Source organism: Etheostoma spectabile, chromosome 3 (assembly GCF_008692095.1).
Source record: "Etheostoma spectabile isolate EspeVRDwgs_2016 chromosome 3, UIUC_Espe_1.0, whole genome shotgun sequence".
Taxonomy (NCBI): Eukaryota; Metazoa; Chordata; class Actinopteri; order Perciformes; family Percidae; genus Etheostoma; species Etheostoma spectabile.
The window spans coordinates 19,993,334-20,012,526 of record NC_045735.1 but is presented as its reverse complement, the minus strand read 5'-3'; the positions used below and the strand labels follow the sequence as shown (position 1 = coordinate 20,012,526).

The window sequence follows — 19,193 nt, the reverse complement described above, 5'->3', positions numbered from 1 at the left end:
CAAGAAACTGATGGAGGGCTCTTTTCAGGTAGGGAATGAGTCCATACCCCAAGTGAAGGAGTTTGAATCCCTTGGGGTCTTGTTCGTTTATCGCACCGCTGTGACGAAAAGAGAGCTGAGCCAGAAGGCAAAGCTCTCGATCTACCGGTCAGTTTTGTTCCTACAATCACCTATGGTCATGAAAGCTGGGTCATGACCGAAAGAACCAGATCCAGGGTACAAGCGGCTGAAATGGGTTTCCTTAGGAAGGGGGCTGGCGTCTCCCTGAGAGATAGGGTAAGAATTTCAGTCATCCATGAGGAACTTGGAGTTGTCCTTTGCATCGAAAGGAGCCAGTTGAGGTGGTTCGGGCATCTGGTAAGGATGCTTCCTGGGCGCCTCCCTAGGGAGGTGTTCCAGGCACGTCCAGCTGGGAGGAGGCCTCGGGGAAGACCCAGGACTAGGTGGAGGGATTATATCTCCAACCTGGCTTGGGAACTCCTCGGGATCCCCCAGTTGGAGCGGGTTGATGTGGCTCGTGGGAGTTTGGGGTCCCCTGCTAGAGCCGCTGCCCCCCACAACCCGATACCGGATAAGCGAACGAAGACGGATTGATGGACACATCACTAGAGGGCGCTTGATAAGTTGTAACAAATTAACTCAAGGTGATTATTTTTCTAACCATATGATAACCAACTCATGACAGGGAGAGCTGTAAATAACACGATCAATGGTAACTAAGTGTTAAAGTTTTAATAGCGGCCAAGCTCATAAATGACCTTATTTAGGAACTCATGTGAAATGAAGTGGAAGCTGTATAAAGCAGCATAGAATGGACTACAATAGCGTTATACTTTAGAACATGTCTTAGGGAAATGAATACTTAATTATTGTAGTTACCTTCTATTAACATTTTCTAAGTTGCAAGAGATAGTTGGAATCATTTTATGAAGTATTGCAATCCTGCTGTTCATGAGAAAAGCTCCAGATGTAACAATTAATTTACAGTTCACCTAAGGGAGAGTCAGTTTTTTTAAATAATGTTCAAAATGAGCATTTATTCTGCCAATAGGAGTGCACTGGACCGTGGAGAATGCAAAGTACAAGAGAAACATCTCTCTGAAGGAGGATGTCTATGTAAACTCTGTGCATCTAGTGCACTATGTCACAGAGATCTGTGTGTGTGTGTGTGTGTGTGTGTGTGTGTGTGTGTGTGTGTGTGTGTGTGTGTGTGTGTATATATATAAAACCAAGTAAGAAACTATTTACTGAAATCTTTTCTCCAATAAACATGAAATTTCAGCAGTAAAACCAATCAAAAGAATGATTTGAGGCCAATTTAACATGTTTCAGTTGCTTTCTTTAATATGCATATTTTGAAATAAAAGAATATAAAAAGTTGAAAGAGCTACATGTGTTGTAAATGACTCCAAAAAACTAAGAAACACTGTTACAGCATTGCACAATTCCGCACAGATCACAAGAGTATGTCTGCAAGTCAAAGTACATGGCGCACGTGGTTGAGGAATAAATCTCGCAACAAATCACGACTAGATTGCATAGCGCGGATCTTCTGCTCCGGCAACAGAATTAAATTAGTCAAACATCCCCCAACCCCAGACGGGAGGTAATGGAGTAAAAGGCCTGACCCAAAGCTTTGAATTAGCTAGCTGCTACATTGCTCCATCAACAAAATATGTCCAAATTCAAAATCAAATTTTTTCCGGTGTTATATAACACTAAACTTGTCTTTATGTTATGATGTTCTTGATTATTTCTTCCTGTATAACTTATTTTAGGGACTGTATACTGTCAGCATATGAGGATATATTTTTTATAGATAGAGATTTATGATACTTTTGCATATCACAGCGAGAGGATAGTTCAATGTGCAAGAGGATAGGAAAGGCAGCAGTGTGTGAGGGCCTTTTGGAATTAATTATAAAAGGTAAAATGTGAATTATTAACTTGCTTCACAATTCCCTGAGCATCAAGTTATCACTTACTGAGGTCAATCCTCACTCAGTATTCTTCTTCTAACTTCTATCAGATGTGAATGCATGTAATATAGTGTGAGATAACATATTATTATACGATTATACTGTATATATGACAGAAAACCAGATTTTTAACTGAATATGAATGTAGTTGTGTGTACAGAGAATGAAATTATTTTGACAAATTGTAAATGAAATGAAATTCCAATAAAAGAAAGTTTCATTAAAATGTCTCACTAGCAGATAACCATTCGTTTTTATATTTCTTTGGCCCATTTTTTTTTTTCCTTCCTCAGTGTGTTCATTGCAATAATGTTCAATCTCCTGAATGTCCTTTCTCCACTTTCTGTAAGACTTCCACAATTACTTTCTCAGTCTGAAGTAGGTTTGGGTTTCGTCCACTAGATCCCATCGTATCTTCCTCTGGCAATGAGTATATTTCGTCACATTTCTGAGAGGGGAGCCTGCTGTGTCTCTGGAGGGATCCAGACCTGGTGGTGGGCAGGGTGGGGACGGTCAAATCAAACACGTTTAGTGTCTGTTGAGGCTCATCAATAGGGAATTTAGGAGAATATTTGAATGAGTTTCCAGGGTATGCCAAGGTGGAGCTTGCGACGCTACCCCCTTGAGGGTTCCCCTTCATCATTCCCAGGACTTCATAGCGGAAGCTGGAGATATCTTGCTTTAGCTCCTGTCAATTGTTGAGAACCAGAGGTTAAACAACAGCAGAGATAACACAGCAACAAAACTTGGCTCATGGACTGCGTGCTACCTTGAAATTGTCTTCTGTCAGGCCTTCCTCTGTCTTGGCATCTCGGATCATTGCGGCCACATACCGCTTAACAAGGTTCCTCAAAACTTCCTAAAAAATAAACATAATTGTTTAGTTTTTTATCAAAAATGACAATGGCCCAATCCCAAATTTCGCACTCACAGACTCATGGAATTTTGTGTGCCTTCTCGGGAAATTCGTAAGGGCTAAGGGCAAAGCGTTGATGATGTTTACCAAAGGGAAATCCGGAAATTACAAAGATAAACAACAGCAGGCCACACGCCCATGGAGCGGAGCGGACCTGTTGTCCAGCTTGTAGAACAAGAGTTTGAAAGAATTTGGAACCAGCCGTCTCCTGGGCCCTGGCCGTGTGGAAAGCAACAAACTTAAAATGAAAAGAAAAAAAAAAACGGCAAGTGTCAGCAACATCTTTGTTATCAAACGTCGCCAAAGTAACATGTGATCTGATGAAGTGCTGTCCCAATCCCATGTGGCCTCAAACACGCACTCACTTAGCACCTGAGATCCATTAAGTCTGTGAGTCTTTAGTCCTTAAGGCTCACTTTGGTATTGGGCCAATGACAAGTCAATAATGATACAACAAAACTTGACACATAAATAAAAAATAAGGTATTACCTGATACACATGGTTTACTCTTACATTTTCAGCTGCACGTCTCTACAATTAAAGGAAGAAAAAAAAGTCTATGAACAAAGGAACACATTATTTGCAATGGTTAGGGTGATTAACTTAACTGAATGACTGATTGATCCCGAAAAACAACATTTAATCTAAATCAGTTCTAACACCAAAGTATAGACAGGCATTAAACATGGATGCAATGGAGCAGTGGTAACAGATCAGAGCAAATCTCTGGAAACTCCTTACCCCCAAACTTTCGAAGGTTTCGAGCCTTATTATGCTTGTTCTCTTAAACAACAGCGTCTTTATCCATCCAAATAAATAGTAAACTGACTTTGGACTGGGTATTATATTGAACGGAGATGGCAAAGTTCCCCCTTCTTCAAAATAGCTCATCCATAATTTTGTTCTTGCAAATTTCCATTCTATATCTGCATGATCCTGAAAAGTAAAAATAAGAGCAGTGGATCAAAAGGATTTGCAAAGAAATACAGACTCATTAGTGTGGTGAAACTGTAAAATAGGTCCGCTTTAGCACTCACAGCAATGTGCTGGTAGGAGTTGTTCATCATTGCAATAAGCATGTTCAGAAGCACTACCAGGGAGATGACGTTGTACGTGCCAAACATGGTAGAGCCCACAAACTCGGTAAATTCATGTCCTGGTTCCACATTGGTCACATAGAGGGAAATCAGGCCAAATATAGACCAAAATAATGACTGCAGTGTCTCAAACAGCCTGAAAAGCAAACAACAATCCATCTCAAAATGCGCTTGGAAAAACAAAACATTAATTATTAACAATGCAGATTTGTCAGGGACAATTTATTTAAGAACTTCAACTTGCGTTGAGAAGGCGTTGTTTTGCTTTTCACAGCGAATCCCCTTGCACTTAACGTCCGAGGTTTCATAATAGAAGTACAGCTGGTTGAGGCCATTGGCAAAGGCTAGGAGCACCAGACAGTAGATGAAGAGAAACTTGAGGATGTCCAGGAGCATGCGGCCCAGTGAGATCTGTAAGGGGCCCAGATGGGAGTTGGCAGTGAAAAGGCAGATGAGGCGCAAGGAGCTGAAGATGTTGGCGATGGCAAACAATGCCTCTGCAACCAAAGTCGGGTGCCACATTTCCCAGCTGTCTCTGGGTTTGTGCCCACTGTACTGTAAAAAAAAGGAAAGGAGAATAAACATGAGGAATACATAGACTACCATTAAAAGAGGATCCAGCAAAGTTCTAAGTTTCCCAGAGCACAAGTTGACTATTCTACTGCAAAACACAAGAAAGGTGGAGTAAATATATATTTTTTAGTTAGGTAAGTTAGGTAAAAATGTAAAGATATAAATATTTTTGAATATTTGGCTATCAAATATCATCCAGTGTAGGATGTATAGTACCTTTGCATAGGCAACAATTTTCAGAGAAATTGTTGCAAGATACAAAGAGTTCATTATGAAGTCCATTAAGTTCCACCAGTCCTCTAGGTAGTCTTGGAAACCACTATCCCACATCTGCTTGATCTCAGTCCAAATGAAACCTGTGAGAGATGAACAAACAACAAAGAGCATTTGTCATTGTTGCATCGTCATTTAAATAAAGTTCTGGAGGAAAGAAAAACATGTGACAAGCAACCAGTGTGCAGGAAGTACAGAATGGCAATGGTTGAACTTTTTCCAGATGTGTATGACTACAGATGTACAACTGTGCATGATGATAGTCTGTTAAAAGTGTGTGTGTGTGTGTGTGTGTTATGTTTGTTGATACCAAGCACCCAGGGCAGGATCATCCATTCCACAGTGGTGGGTTTTGGGCCTTGATGTTCCGGGTGTGCAGCGGCTATGTGCTGTGAGGCCAAGAAGAGCAGGAAGAGGAAGGTCAGGTAGGAAGCAGTGTGACAGATGAACTTGATGAAGGGCTTACGGATGAATAAGCCATAGCGGCTCTTTGGAGAGATCAGGTACAAGATGGATAACAGTGGGAAGAGGAGGCCAATGAAGATACACGTGATGAGTTTTCCTGCCCAGTGACGCCTCCTCCAGCCTGGAAACTCATCATACCACCGAGACGCCAGCAGCTGCTGACAGTTGGGTTGAGCAACAAACTGAAAGAAAGGGCGAGACAAAGAAACACATGTTAATTAAAATTAAAAACCCCTTTTTTCAGAAATCCATTCAGAAGAGTATGGACAAATCCCAACAAAGGCAATTAAGCACCAACTGCAAATACTACACGGAAACCAATTATACATACACAATTGATTATTCAAAACACTAAAGGCTGTATTTAAAATTTCAATCATCATGCTCGCTGCATTTTATAAGATCTAGTAGTAGAAATATCTAACATATTATATCTTTAAATGAACAACTTACAAGTGCAAGTGACAAAACCTTTTGTTTTATTACTTTGCTGTGGCATCTTGTCCATGTTGGAGTATCCATATTTTAGACAAGATATATATATTTTTGTTTAACAACATGACATGTAGAACCCTATTTAAGTCTCTAAAACCATCTTTCAGGAAACCCTCCAACTGAGGACACTGAACAAAGACATTTAAAAAGATTTTCAGTTGCTAATCAGACACAACAGCCCCCATGTCTGTAGCTTTTGTCTAATATACATTTTACACCAGTAAGGGAGTACCAGCAGACATTTGGGAAATGCCTGGACCAAAGACTCTACTTTATACAAATGCAACATGGAATGATTTCCCTGCAGTCACAAACTCTCCCAGGTATGTTACAATGACAAAAACTGCCAAGACTGATATCACACAGCAAGGGCAACACTTAAGGATGGAAAAAAACATGCTTCAACATTCTTCATCCCATTGGACAGAAAGAGAGAGGCAAGACACTGATAAAATCATGCATATACAGTATGCAGCAAATCAATAGATCATGCTGTCGAAGTTATGTGTTGGCACAAAAACACTACATGTTACTTGTGAGACACAACTTAATAGCAGACTTTTATCTTGTAAGCGTACAAGATAAATGTTTAAGAGGGCAAACATGTCTTTATTTGTTCTTTACTCCTCTGTTAAGAAGTGATTCACTGAGATTTGATATAAACATCTGGTGGACATCTGCAGATGGTGATTGAAGTTAATTTCATCTTAACCTAGTTATGGCCAAATGGATCCCCATTAGGGTAGTATGTGGCAAATTGTGGGTGATGAGGTCATCTATTAATGCAGACTCTGACATTTTGAATGTATTCTTGTCATGTTATGGCCAGTCCACACCTCAGAAGGACCGATGTGTCCTTCTGAGATGTTGACTTCCCATTACATGACTGGAGGAAAAAGTTTGTTGATTGTGTCTGAGGAAGGTTTTTGGAAGGTGAAAATAGTCCAATTTAGGCCTGCACGATTAATCGTTATAAAATCGCAATCTCGATTCACCCTGTCTTAAACAGACTGTATAAAAAAGGTGTTAAAGCACTGCAGTGCTCTCCCTTCTCTTCATTGAAGCCTCTATCTTTACAGGCCTGTGGCGATGACCAATGTGCTAAAAGTGCCCAAAAAAATAAATGTTTGGTACTGCCAATTTGTTTTGTTTTGTCATGGTCAAAAAAATCGTAGCGGAGAATCATAATATCAATTCCAAGCAAAAAAATATTGATTCATATTTTTTTCCCAATCCTTTAGGTATAGCCCCATTCACATGTCACATCACCCTCCCCTTTAAAGTAATAGTTATCTTCTAAGGTATATTCAAAATGAAGGCATACTGTGTAGCACAGGGTTCGGCAAAAGTGCCATTTTAAAAAGTTCTTGTTAACCAGTGTGCCATATCAGCATTAAGCCTGCAATCATTTACCGAGCCCACTGAGGCAGTGTTATTTTTTTCCTTTGCGTCACATTCTATGAGGAAGGCAATGAGTAGTAGCCAATCAGAGGCAGAGTAGGGTGGGTATTTGCGGAATGTGGAAGGGGATAGATAATCTAAACTACTGTCAATGGCTGTGAAAGAAGTTATTAGCATGCAGATGCAGAAACATTTACAAAATACTCTCTTGCATGCGTATTACTAGTGTGCCATTGGTTGGCACATGTGCCATTGGTTGGCTGACCCCTGGTATAGAGTATACAGATACAGTGCTGCTCATAAGTAAAGAAATTCACTGCTTAAGTTGACTAAAAAGAGGAATAAAAAAAATCTTCTTTTTGAAATCGATCTTATTGCCTTAATTAAAAAATGAGGAAAAATACAACCTTTAAGGACACCAATTTTGTTTGTGAATGAATAATGTATTGAAAATAAAAAATGGTATTCCTTAAAATACAGGGGACATGAGTTTAGACACCCCTATGTTAAAATACCCATAGAGGCAGGCAGATTTGTATTATTAAAGGCCAGTTATTTCATGGATCAGGATACTATGCATCCTGATAAAGTTCCTTTGGCCTTTGGAATTAAATCATCATCATCATCATCATACTTGGAGATTGGCATGGTTTTATTTCAGTTAGCCTAATAGCTGGTTTGATTGATATTTAATGCCAAAGGCCAAGGGAACTTTATCAGGATGCATAGTATCCTGATCCATGAAATAACTGGCCTTTAATAATAAAAATGTGCCTGCCTCTATGGGAATTTAACATAGGGGTGTGTGTACTTATGCACCCTGTATTTTAAGGAAGAACATTTATTTATTTATGATACATAATTCATTCACAAAGAAAATTGGTGTCCTTTAAGGTTGGATTTTTCCTCATTTTTTATTTAAGGCAATAAGATCAATTTCCAAAAGATGATTTTTTTTTATTCCTCTTTTTAGTCAACTTAAGCTGGGGTTCCTATACTCATGAGCAGCATTGTAGAGCATGCATACAGAGTTGCACGTATCCCAAACCTAGGCCGATCTGATCACCTCTCAGTGCTCCTTATCCCAGGGTGTATGCTCCAGGAGGACAAAGACTATTAAAACCTGGCTTGATGGAGCACAATGCAGGGTGGGATTGATATATTCCAACAACAGAACTTATACAGAAACTGTTCTGTACTACTACAAGAGCTGCAATGAAAATGTCTCTGTTGACAAGACAGGTCTTTCCCAACCAGAATACCTGGACAACAAGCAAAGTCCAGTCACTTCTTAACTGTTCAGCTTCTAACATCAGAGACCTTGAGGTCAGGTGATAGGCAAAGCTGAGGAGAGGCATCAAAAGCTGCCAAGGAGGCCTACAAGAGAAAACTCGAGGACCATCTCAATGATCCAGGGTTGGTGTGGCAGGGAATCGCTGCCTAGCTGGCAGAGGACCTGAACTGTTTCTTTGTTTGCTTTGAGGCAAAAAGGGCAACAAAGCCCTAACATTGACACACTGCACGAAGTGAGACGTGTGCTCACGTGGGTGGATCCAGGAAGGCTGCTAAACCTGACGGAGTACTCCCCAGGAAAGTACCTGATGTGCTGACCAGCTCTCAGGGGTCCCCAGGAAGATATTTATACTTAACACTAGGACTGGGTATTGTTCAAAAATGTTCAATACCAATACGGATTCCAATACCGGTTCCTTGATGATACTTTATGATATACATTTTCATAAAAAAATTAAAATTAAACATTATACGTCACAGCACAAATCTTTTTATTCATATTTTCTATCCTACTACCTGAGCCCTGTCTCTGTGCGTAATGTAGTTTCTCCTGCGTGTCTCTACATTGGGGCGGCTGTGGCTCAGTGGTAGAGCGGTTGCCTGCCAATCGGAGGGTTGGTGGTTCGATCCCCGCTCCTGCAGTCATTGTCGAAGTGTCCTTGGGCAAGACACTGAACCCCAAGTTGCCCCCGGTGCTGCGCATCGGAGTGTGAGTGTGTGTGAATGTTTATCTGATGAGCAGGTGGTACCTTGTACGGCAGCCCCGGCCACAGTTTATGAATGTGTGTGAATGGTGAATGTTTCCTGTAGATGTAAAAGCGCTTTGAGCAGTTGTTAAGACTGGAGCAGCGCTATATAAATACAGCACATTTACATTTAATGTTAGACAGCCACACACCAGCATTGTTAAATCTTGGTAGAAGCATGCTGCATGCTTATTGGCTCACTGACACTGATGAGATTTACTGCTTAGATATTGAAATTTGATATTAAATGACAAGGCATTTTTTGATACTTAATGCTTTAGAGGAAATTCAGTTGGTGCCTAAAAAGTACTTAATTCAGTACCCAGCCCTGCACAAAGTTGGCCATCATCATCCCCACCCTCAAAAAGCCAACCATTGCTAATCTTACCGACTACAGAACAAACACACTCACTTAAGTAGTCATGAATTGTTTTGAGAGACACATCAAAGCTAGCCCCCCCCCTAACTGCCTTAAATTGGCCCCCACCTCTCCTCCACCTTCATGCTCAGCACTGGCTCTCCAAGGCTGTGTACTGGGCCCACTACTCTTTCTCTTTACACCCATGACTGCAAATTTTAAACACCATTGCCGGTGTTAAGAAGGCTCAGCAGCAACTACACTTCCTGACAGCGAGCAGGAAAAAACAGTCTGGGAGAAACGTTGCTGGTGGTCTTTTCTGCAGCCAAAAGGACATCTCTTCAGAGGGTCATCAATACCGCACAGAAAATCATCGGCTGCCCTTTGACCTCCCTGAAAGACATCTTCCCATCTTGTGGCCTCAGCAGAGCGAAACCCATTTTAAAGGACTATTCCCATCCAGGACATCCTGTTGCCATCTGTCTTGCCTACAGACCACCAGACCTAAAAACAGTTTCTTTCCCTGGGCCATAATCACACTCACAAACATAGAATGACCCTTATAGGCAATGTGTTGGTTTATAATTTATTGATTAATTCTATTTTGTTAATAATCACTACACATAGGCCTGGAATACACAAACACACGCTCAGGGCCTTTTCATGTACAAATGGAGAGAGGTCAAAGTGGGTTGCCAGTGCTCTGAGTGGTTAAGGGAGTGGGTGCATTGTCTTGCTCAAGAGCAACTGGCAGTGCCCAGGAGGTGAAATGGCACCTCTCCAGCTCCCAATCTACACTCCATACAAGGACTTGAACCAGCAACCCTCCGGTTCCCAACCCAACTCCCTACTCCCTATGGACTGAGCTACTGCCACCCCCAAGGGCGTAGCGTCCTTTCAAGGGCTAACCTACTGGATTTTGTGCAATTATTACATTAATAGTGCAATAACTTCACTTATCCTAGACCACATCCCTACAGATGTTACTATTACTATTATTTACAATCTTATGTTCACTTTTATTCAAGTGCAAATACCACATCCATAACAGTGAAATGTTTAACATTAAACATCTATGTTTAATCTTACGCTAATGCAATAAATATCCACAACTGTGACGTGTGAAGACTTATTTATACTTTTATTCAGGTAAAGAATGTAATCTATACCTAATGTTTATATTTATAATAATAGGACTATACAAACTCCTGTAGCACTTGTTGTACTCTTGTATTTATTATCATTGCTGAGGACATTACTGGTTCAAAACTGACATTTCATTTTTCAAAGCCTGAGTCAAGTTGAGCAAAGTCCCAAGAAAGTAAAATCTTACTGCAGATAAGACTGTAATCCTTATTATTGCTTATTATTGGAAATAATAGTAGTAGCAGTAGTAGAAGCAGCATAGGTAGTAGATGATTAATGTAAAATGCAGTCTAAAATTGACAGAAGAAATCTTGTACAAATCACACATCTGTGGTCAAACAAATAACCACTGAGCATCTCATATTGCCAAAAAATTGCCAAAATGAAATGTGGCATGCAAAAATAATGCCACATTTCCTGTCCTCCCACTATAAAGACAAATAAGACAACTCATTTCTTTTTCCTAAATGTGATGTGTGTAACCAGCCTTGATTGTTGTTTCCTGTTGCTGTGTTAAGCAAAAATCCATGCAAAGTGTAGCATACAGTTACAGATATAATTCATGATAAACTTAAGTAATACTAAAATTGTGGCTGGATTTATACAAAACAACTGACAAATCTTGTTGCGTCAATGCCTCTGTGTAAATACAATTTGTAAATTGTTAGTGGCTCTATTTCACCACAAATGACAGAAAGTTGGCACTGCATCCACGGTACAAAAACTCAAAAGATGATGTTAAAAGACAGTAAAATGTTCCCTCCCTAATTAAAATATTATGAGTATGTATTTCAGGGAAATGGCCATCACTTACCCCATCATTATCCCTGATTATCTAATTGTCATGGGACTGTCTGAGAGTGCTACTGTAATGCTTTGCTAAGAGCCCGGCTGGCAATTATATGTTGTTCTACACTCCCCGAGGACATCTCCACCCATCTCAGGCCATTTACAACTCATCTTGGCACCATTCTTGTTATCTTGTCCATGTTGTTCAACCAGTGTAATTCTTATTCCTTGTTATACTTGTTGCACGAGTGTCAGTATATTGTAAAACCCTGTCAGTTCTCTGTATGCCTGTATATGTACCAGTATTAGACCAAGACACATTGATATTGTACTGCTGTGGGGGCCAAGAGGGTATCATAATCACCAAAGAGCTTACCTCTTTCTGGCAAAATTTGATAGCCAGCTTCAGTCGGGCCAGATCATTAGTGGTCTCATCCAGCAGAGGGTTCATGTCATCACGGTAGTTGAGTATTATTTCCAATTCTTTAGAGCTACGGGTCTGGTCCAAGAGGTCCTTTGCAAATTGTTTACACATATGGGACAGCTCCTCATACTCGGACTTGAACTCGTTCTCTACTCTGCTGAGCTCCTTCAGCTCCCAGCTGAGCTGAAAGGCGGTGAGGAAAGGATCCTCGCTGGAGAGGGCGATCAGGGACGGGCTGGCGAGGGCCTTGTAGATGTTGAGGCGGGAGCGCGAGTGGCGTAGGCTGTCCACGTCGGAACTGGACACACACTCCACGCAGTTGCAGCGCACAGCGTGTGGCTGAGGTACGGAAACACCTCGCTGCACGAGCAGTTTGATGATCTCATAGTTGTTGGTGTGGGCTGCGAGGATGATGGGAGTGATGTCTGGGGTGAAGTCTGAAAACTGTCTGTCGAGTAGAATTGGTGGGACCTTTTCAGGAAGCCAAGAGAGGAACACAAATGAACATGACATTAGACGGAATCATCTTACAGTATAATCTTATTTCATCAGTTCACAATAGAATACTGCTTTTTAAACCCCTTTATAGGACCTGCACCAACTGGTTTAAATGGGTCTGATTTCATCCGTCTTTGATTTCTGAATATCTTATCTAACAGCATGCACACAGCTAATGGCTTGTGGTTCAGCTGGCCTCAAAAACTCTTCCTGGTTGGAAGCAACTGCATACACCCTTTGTTCTTTTTCCTTGTTTTTACAGAACACACCAATCCATTACAGGGAGACCCGGCAGCGTCAAAAACATATTTACAAAGAAGTCAACAATATCAACGCCACCCAAACGGTGGATAATGACTTTTTGTTGTAAAAACTGTGGCAACATGGCACAACAGCACATCAAAGAGTATCCATGCTGCAACTTTCAAGCAGATAATAAGAGTTAGATTCCTAAAATATCAACAGCCATGTCTGAAACTAAGAACAGAGGAAAGCACATAACTACTTATTTTCTTTATCTATCAGGTTTAGACTAAAGAATAACATTACTTAAAACCTCTCATTGCTGAAGCCACATGGACCTAAATGGTAATACTGTGCCATGTTTTGGTGTCCAGCTAGCGCTGGTGTTAATTAAAGGCTGGAATGTTACCAGAATCTACAAATCTGTTTTCTAAACCGATGTAATCTGGTCTAGGAGAGCAGGGTGCAGCCTGCCAGTGTGTCTCAGAATCACATAAACACATCTATGACCAGCTGGTAGGGGGCTTACATTTAAAACACTGCTAAAAACAAACTGAACTGTAGCGTAATATACAATATACAATGTGAAAAAAGTTGTGATCGTTTGAGAATTTTGCCCTTAATTAAGTGATTCATGGAAGATGAAAGACATAAGGCCGCCTGCACACTGCCTGCGTGGCGTGAGTGTGGCGTTTCTGTTGTCTTTCCTCGTCAGAAACGTGTTGAAAAGCGCTGTTGCTACTGCTAGCCTTGTATGTATACATGTATGTTTCCCATTGATAAAATGACATATGGGGAGAGAGTTGTGGAAATGTACTGCACTCAAGACAATCACACTATTCAATCACGCAATACAATTGAAGTGATATGAACAAAGAGACATGTTTCTTTTTAGATAAATCAGATGTTGACCGTTTCCTTATGGTCATTTGAAATTGGAAAAAATTAGAAGTTGGAAAAAAGGTTATAAATTGCTATATGTCGCAGAATATTTCAATATGTTTAAAATTGCAATAACATTGTATTGTGGCATACAGTAAGTATCGTGATGATATCGTATCGGGAGGCGTCTGGTGATTCCCAGAGCTAGTGTACTTCATGATAAACATAAATATATATATACTGATTTCATTACAGCAAAGACAACGTCGGCAGTATTGACGGCAAAATAGGCTTCAGAATATTTAAAAATCAAGGAAAAAACTTTAAATTACAGTTATAGCTGCATTTTCAAACATGAAAGTCTCCAGTCTCTAATATCAAATGCCATTTATTAATAGGTACTTGTGTAAAAATTACATATAAACATCTTTCAGATTCTATTTTGCCCAGAAATGCTTCCAACACGCTTGCATGAAAAATAGGCGTCAGTCCTATTTCTAGCATGCGTGCGTTATCGCCACGGCTCGAGCTGCACCTGAGACGTGCGTGTCACGCAGGCAGTGTGCACGCTCTAACCTGTTAACATGGCAGGCAGTGTGCACGCTCTAACCTGTCAACATGGCAGGCAGTGTGCACGCTCTAACCTGTTAACATGGCAGGCAGTGTGCACGCTCTAACCTGTTAACATGGGCCACGCAGGCCGCACGCAGGAGCCCTAACTCACTATTAACTGATATTAGATATCTTATAAATCTGCAACGATGTTTCACTTGTTGCCAAACAGGACAGCTAAAAATGTGTCTCATTAAAGGAGATTAAAGGCACCACATACTAGAGCCCGACCGATATATCGGCAGCTATTAGGCATTTTTGGACTATAAGGGCGATAAAAAAAAAAATTTATCATTCATCAGAATCATTTATAATGACAAATAAATACTTTGGATACATTAATATTTGACAAATTAAATAAAAATGGACTGTCAACCATGTTATGAGTCTTGGTGTTGCATGGTCTGTCCACCAGAGGGGGCTGTTGGCAACAGTCTGATCATTTGTTTGTTAATGTGTTTTTGTTCAAAATGACTTTAAGTTTCATATCCTAATTTTTTTTTTTACATTTCATTTATCAGAAATTTTATATATTTTGATGTTACTCGATTCTGTAACAATAAAACAAATCGTTATCATGTTATTTTAGTGAGAACTCATAAATAACTACAAATAACTAATGTTAAGGAATTTTGTTCTGTTACGTGTGTTTTTTATATACAGTATATTTTGGCCGATATACTTGTATCGGTCTTAAAAATCCTTGATTGGTCGGGCTCTACCACATACTGCACTTGTGTCCACGGACTCCGTTGTTCCAGTCGTGGATATGTATGCATTTGCAATTCACACAGACTGTATGAGTATGATCTATCTTGGAAAGTGTTACATAGGGGAAAACTCTTCATAAAGGAGGCCTAACTGGAATTAGTAGCTGACAGTGAGGCACCAGGACTCTTCTGCCCAAATGTAACCATGTTCCGTGATGTCATTATCTCGACAAAGGCTTCTGGAAACCCTGTACACCGGTTTGTAGGAAATGCAAATGCACAGTACAGTAATCACATGAGGCATAATTGTACGGGAAGGTTGGTTCATATTCTGTGAAGAAGCAAAGAGGCTCAGAAACCTTTGTAAACCAGGTCAACAAAAAAAATGAAAATGTAATTGACTGAGGCAAGACAGGCTAACAATAACTTTAGAAGTCTTAAAGAGAAACGTGGAAATGTAAAGTTATCGGAATCAGAAAAGCACTTATTGCCACTTACGTGGATTTTGCTTTGGTGATTGGTGCATACATAAACAAACAGACATGTTGAACAGTAATGATACTAAACAATATATACAGAAGCGGAAACAAATATATACAAAACAGCTGTTCAGCATTAAAAAAACAGGACGTTCAACGGGTTGAGTGCAGAATGTAAACTTTCTAAATTGTCTAAAATGTTATGGGATGTTATCATGGATCTACCTGTTTTTCCCCACGGGGCTTCTTGTGGTTGAGCAGCAGCTCCACGGCCCCCACCACTCCTTTCCGGATGGCATGCAGCAGGGCGTCCCCCACATATACATTAAAGCTGAGCAGCAGGTCAATGATCTCCAGGTTCTCATTGTCTATGGCAATGAGCAGCGCTGTGCGCCCCAGGGGGTCGATGCAGTTGATGTTGATCCGGAAGTAGATCTCGGCCTCCACCAGGGCTTGTTTCACACTGGCAAAGTCCCCCTTGTCAACAGCCCCCAAGTAGGCCTTCTCCAGGGCAGAGAGCTCAGACTCGGCCCGCACGATCCGCAGAGGGATGCGGTCCCTGTATGAGGAGTTGTCCGGTTTTCTGTAATACAGCTGTGACATTGCTGGGGGGGGGGGGTTTGGGAATCAAGTTTCAGTGTTAGCTGTGAGAGTCAGACACTGAGTGTGACAAAGCTGTCCTTGTATACAAGCATTTGAAAAATACAATGAGTACAACATTTCAAAAAGTTCAATTAATTCATAATTCTAGGACATATATTTGGCCAAATAAGTATGGGGGGGGGGGGGTCACCAGACGCTTCCCAATACAATATAATCACAATACTTATGCCACAATACGATATTGTTGCGATTTAAAGTATATTGCAATATTCTGCAAATATGTTGCAATTTATAACCTTTTTCCCAATTTCAAATGATGTCCCCAAAAGAAACTTTGTCAACATTTTAACATTTTATCTAAGAAACGTTTCTCATTGTGTTCATATCACTTCAGCTGCATTGCTGTAAAATGGGATTATCAAGCAGACAAACTGATCAACACATACAGTATATAATAAAAGATCCATACTTGATGACTGTGTATTGATACAGTATAATTGCCACTGAAAATATCGCGATACTATGCTGTCTCGATTTTTTTCCCCCACCCCTACAAATCAGATGTATTCAGGTTTTTCATTCAAAGTGTTAACAAAACACGGTACTGTTCAAATGAAAACAGTTTAACATAATCTGAAACACGATTAAAATTACTTTTTTTGTTAACACTTGTTAACATGTTAATACATGGGGTGTTGTTGTTAGAAGCGTGCTAAATCACATACATTAAGCCAATAACACATCGACGCCCAAAATAATCATGGGCAAAATAACAGTGGAACTTTACCTCTGTCCTGTTGCTTCCCAGTTGGGGTTGACTCCAACACCACTCCACGGAGGACCAGAGGATGCGGCTGTCAGAGAGAAAACGTGCGTACTCGGATCCTCATCGTATCAGAGTCCACTGGAGACACCGTAACTTATTGGCATGTGCCATGCAATCACCCCCCCCCCCTTCCGCTCTGCTCAGCCCTCTCGCGCTCTCGTCTGTAAATGGGCATTTGTAGTAGTAGGCTACTGCCTTGCACATATGTCTCTACACTGCGCGCTCAAAGCTCATCGCTTCGCCAGAAAACGCATGTCCAGCCATCACCGCCCATTGTCACCTCGGGTTGCTGTCTCAGAGTTTGGAGAGATTAACTTGGGGTGGTGGTTTCCCATAAAGGAAACCAGTTACTGTTTATTTTCATGTGCAATCGCTGCAATTACTTTATTATTAGAATACTTTAGAAGACACTGACATCCTGTGTAATTTCCTCGCTGTACAATATTTAAATATGTATAACTTCACAACTGGAAATTTTGTGCAATTTCATAATTGTGCAATATTTAATGTGTAATCATTTCATTTTATAACTGTGCAATATTTCATTTTTTATCCTTTCATTTCATAACCGTGCAGCGTTTAATACTTTTGACACACAATAACAATGTGCAATTTCATATTATTTTATACATACGATATCTTTCTTACTATTATATACTGTATAGTTGTCTTTGGAACTGTGCCCCCCCCCCCCCCCCTTTTCTTTTGCACTACTTATATTTTATATTTATTCCATGTTATATTCCTTCTTGTTGACACTGGAAAGGGGCTGCTTCATTCTTGTTGCACAGGTATTGCACATGCGTATAATGTCAATAAAGGCATTCTAATTTATCATATTAATGTAAGGGCAGTCATGTTAAAGTGTGCATGGCATTTTTTTTTTTAGACACTGAGTGAAAATTCACAACATCAGGAAACGCATGCACTTAAGCAATTCTCAAGTGTGTTGCATGTTGCATTTTGTTCTGTTGCATGATGCATGATAATAATATGTATTGTGTACACTGTGTTTTTTTTAAATGGGTCAGGGGAAATGAATGTAGATGCTTGAAATGACATGTAGCTATTACAACCAGGAGAGACTTAATTAAAAGAGTTACATCAGTAATTTATTGACATAGTGCAGTATAGAAAAATGGAGTATTTGGAGATGTCGTGACGTCATATTTTACAACAGCTAAAGTTGACTTCCAATTCAGCAGGGAAACATAATTTACGTTGCTGAGTGACTGATCCTCCATTTTTTTTAACCTCTTATTGTGTTGAAAACATGTCAGTCATTAAGGTAAATTATTAATGATGTCTAAAACACACTTTTAGGTTTGTGGAAGCTTTGTTGTCTTTATGGGAATGCAATAACGGGAGAAAAAATGAAAATTGAGCGGAAGTAGGCCGACGTATGAGGGTGGAGCCAGCCTATAGGTGCCGTGGTGCAGTTGTGGGTTAGCAGTGAGCTAGCGTAGCTTAGCCACTTTGTCATGAAAATAACCGTCTTATTTTATGAAACAAGCCGAACTGAAATAGTGTCCTCACAAGTATATATGTCTACCAAACACAAACATGTGAGGGACCAATGGTAGCATATAGTGCAGCCTTCCTGGCCACTTCTCTCTCTCTCTCACACACACACACACACACACACACACACACACACACACACACACACACACCTACATGGCCTAGGTTATCATGTTTATATCCTTCACAGGTAGAAGTCTTATATACTGCTAATGTTAAACTAAAATGTACTTTGGATTGTTTTCTATTTTAGGGGCTTTGACTCAACGACTAAGTAGCCTACGGCAAAGGCCTGTGAAATTTCTCTAGTGGCTGCACTATGCCCCAGACCGGACGGGAGGAGATGGACGACTGACCCTGCAGCAGTTAAAGCGCGTTAAAAGAAAAATGTTATATAAACACACAATAAAAAAAACAATTGGTTCATTTTTTTAAATGCCTGGAGTGTCCTTTGTGCTAGTAAGTCTAGCCTAAAAGGCTTATGGGCATAGTTTCTATATACATATATTTATATACATACATATATATATATATATAGTTTATTTTGCTCTTAGCCCATCCTGGCTGTTGATGAAGCAGGATTATAATAGCACAACGTTTTAATATACTTATTTGTACATTTTTAGATTAAACCTGTGGTAGGCCTATACTAAAATACCATTGAAGTTTTGTTGAGACATGCTGGGATTTCAACATTATTTCAATGTCCATTGTACTTGAAATACCATTGAAATCCTGTTGATCTCTAGGTATGATTTAAACATTGTTTCAGTGATAATAGGGTGCAACAAGATGAAAAATCAACATCAGAGTTCAACGTTGTTTCAATGACTATTTGCTATCTGGGTAGCCTACTGGCTACT

General features: G+C 40.1%; 1 protein-coding gene across 2 annotated transcripts; it reads right to left on the bottom strand.

Annotated features, from left to right (window-relative positions):
* Nucleotides 1–1,391: 1,391 nt before the first annotated feature.
* On the bottom strand, nucleotides 1,392–16,990 carry trpc4b (transient receptor potential cation channel, subfamily C, member 4b). Of its 2 annotated transcripts, none has more exons than XM_032502417.1 (11): nucleotides 16,771–16,990; nucleotides 15,606–15,985; nucleotides 11,909–12,427; nucleotides 5,150–5,486; nucleotides 4,783–4,922; nucleotides 4,238–4,548; nucleotides 3,934–4,129; nucleotides 3,638–3,832; nucleotides 3,386–3,427; nucleotides 2,749–2,838; nucleotides 1,392–2,667 (listed from the first exon to the last, which is right to left on the bottom strand). In XM_032502417.1, exons 2-11 carry the CDS (start codon nucleotides 15,981–15,983, stop codon nucleotides 2,293–2,295), a joined length of 2,583 nt encoding a protein of 860 aa, XP_032358308.1. In that variant the 5' UTR covers nucleotides 15,984–15,985; nucleotides 16,771–16,990; the 3' UTR covers nucleotides 1,392–2,292. The 2 variants fall into 2 exon arrangements, with proteins under 2 accessions (XP_032358308.1, XP_032358318.1); XM_032502427.1 differs by having other exon boundaries at nucleotides 5,306–5,486.
* Nucleotides 16,991–19,193: the final 2,203 nt, after the last annotated feature.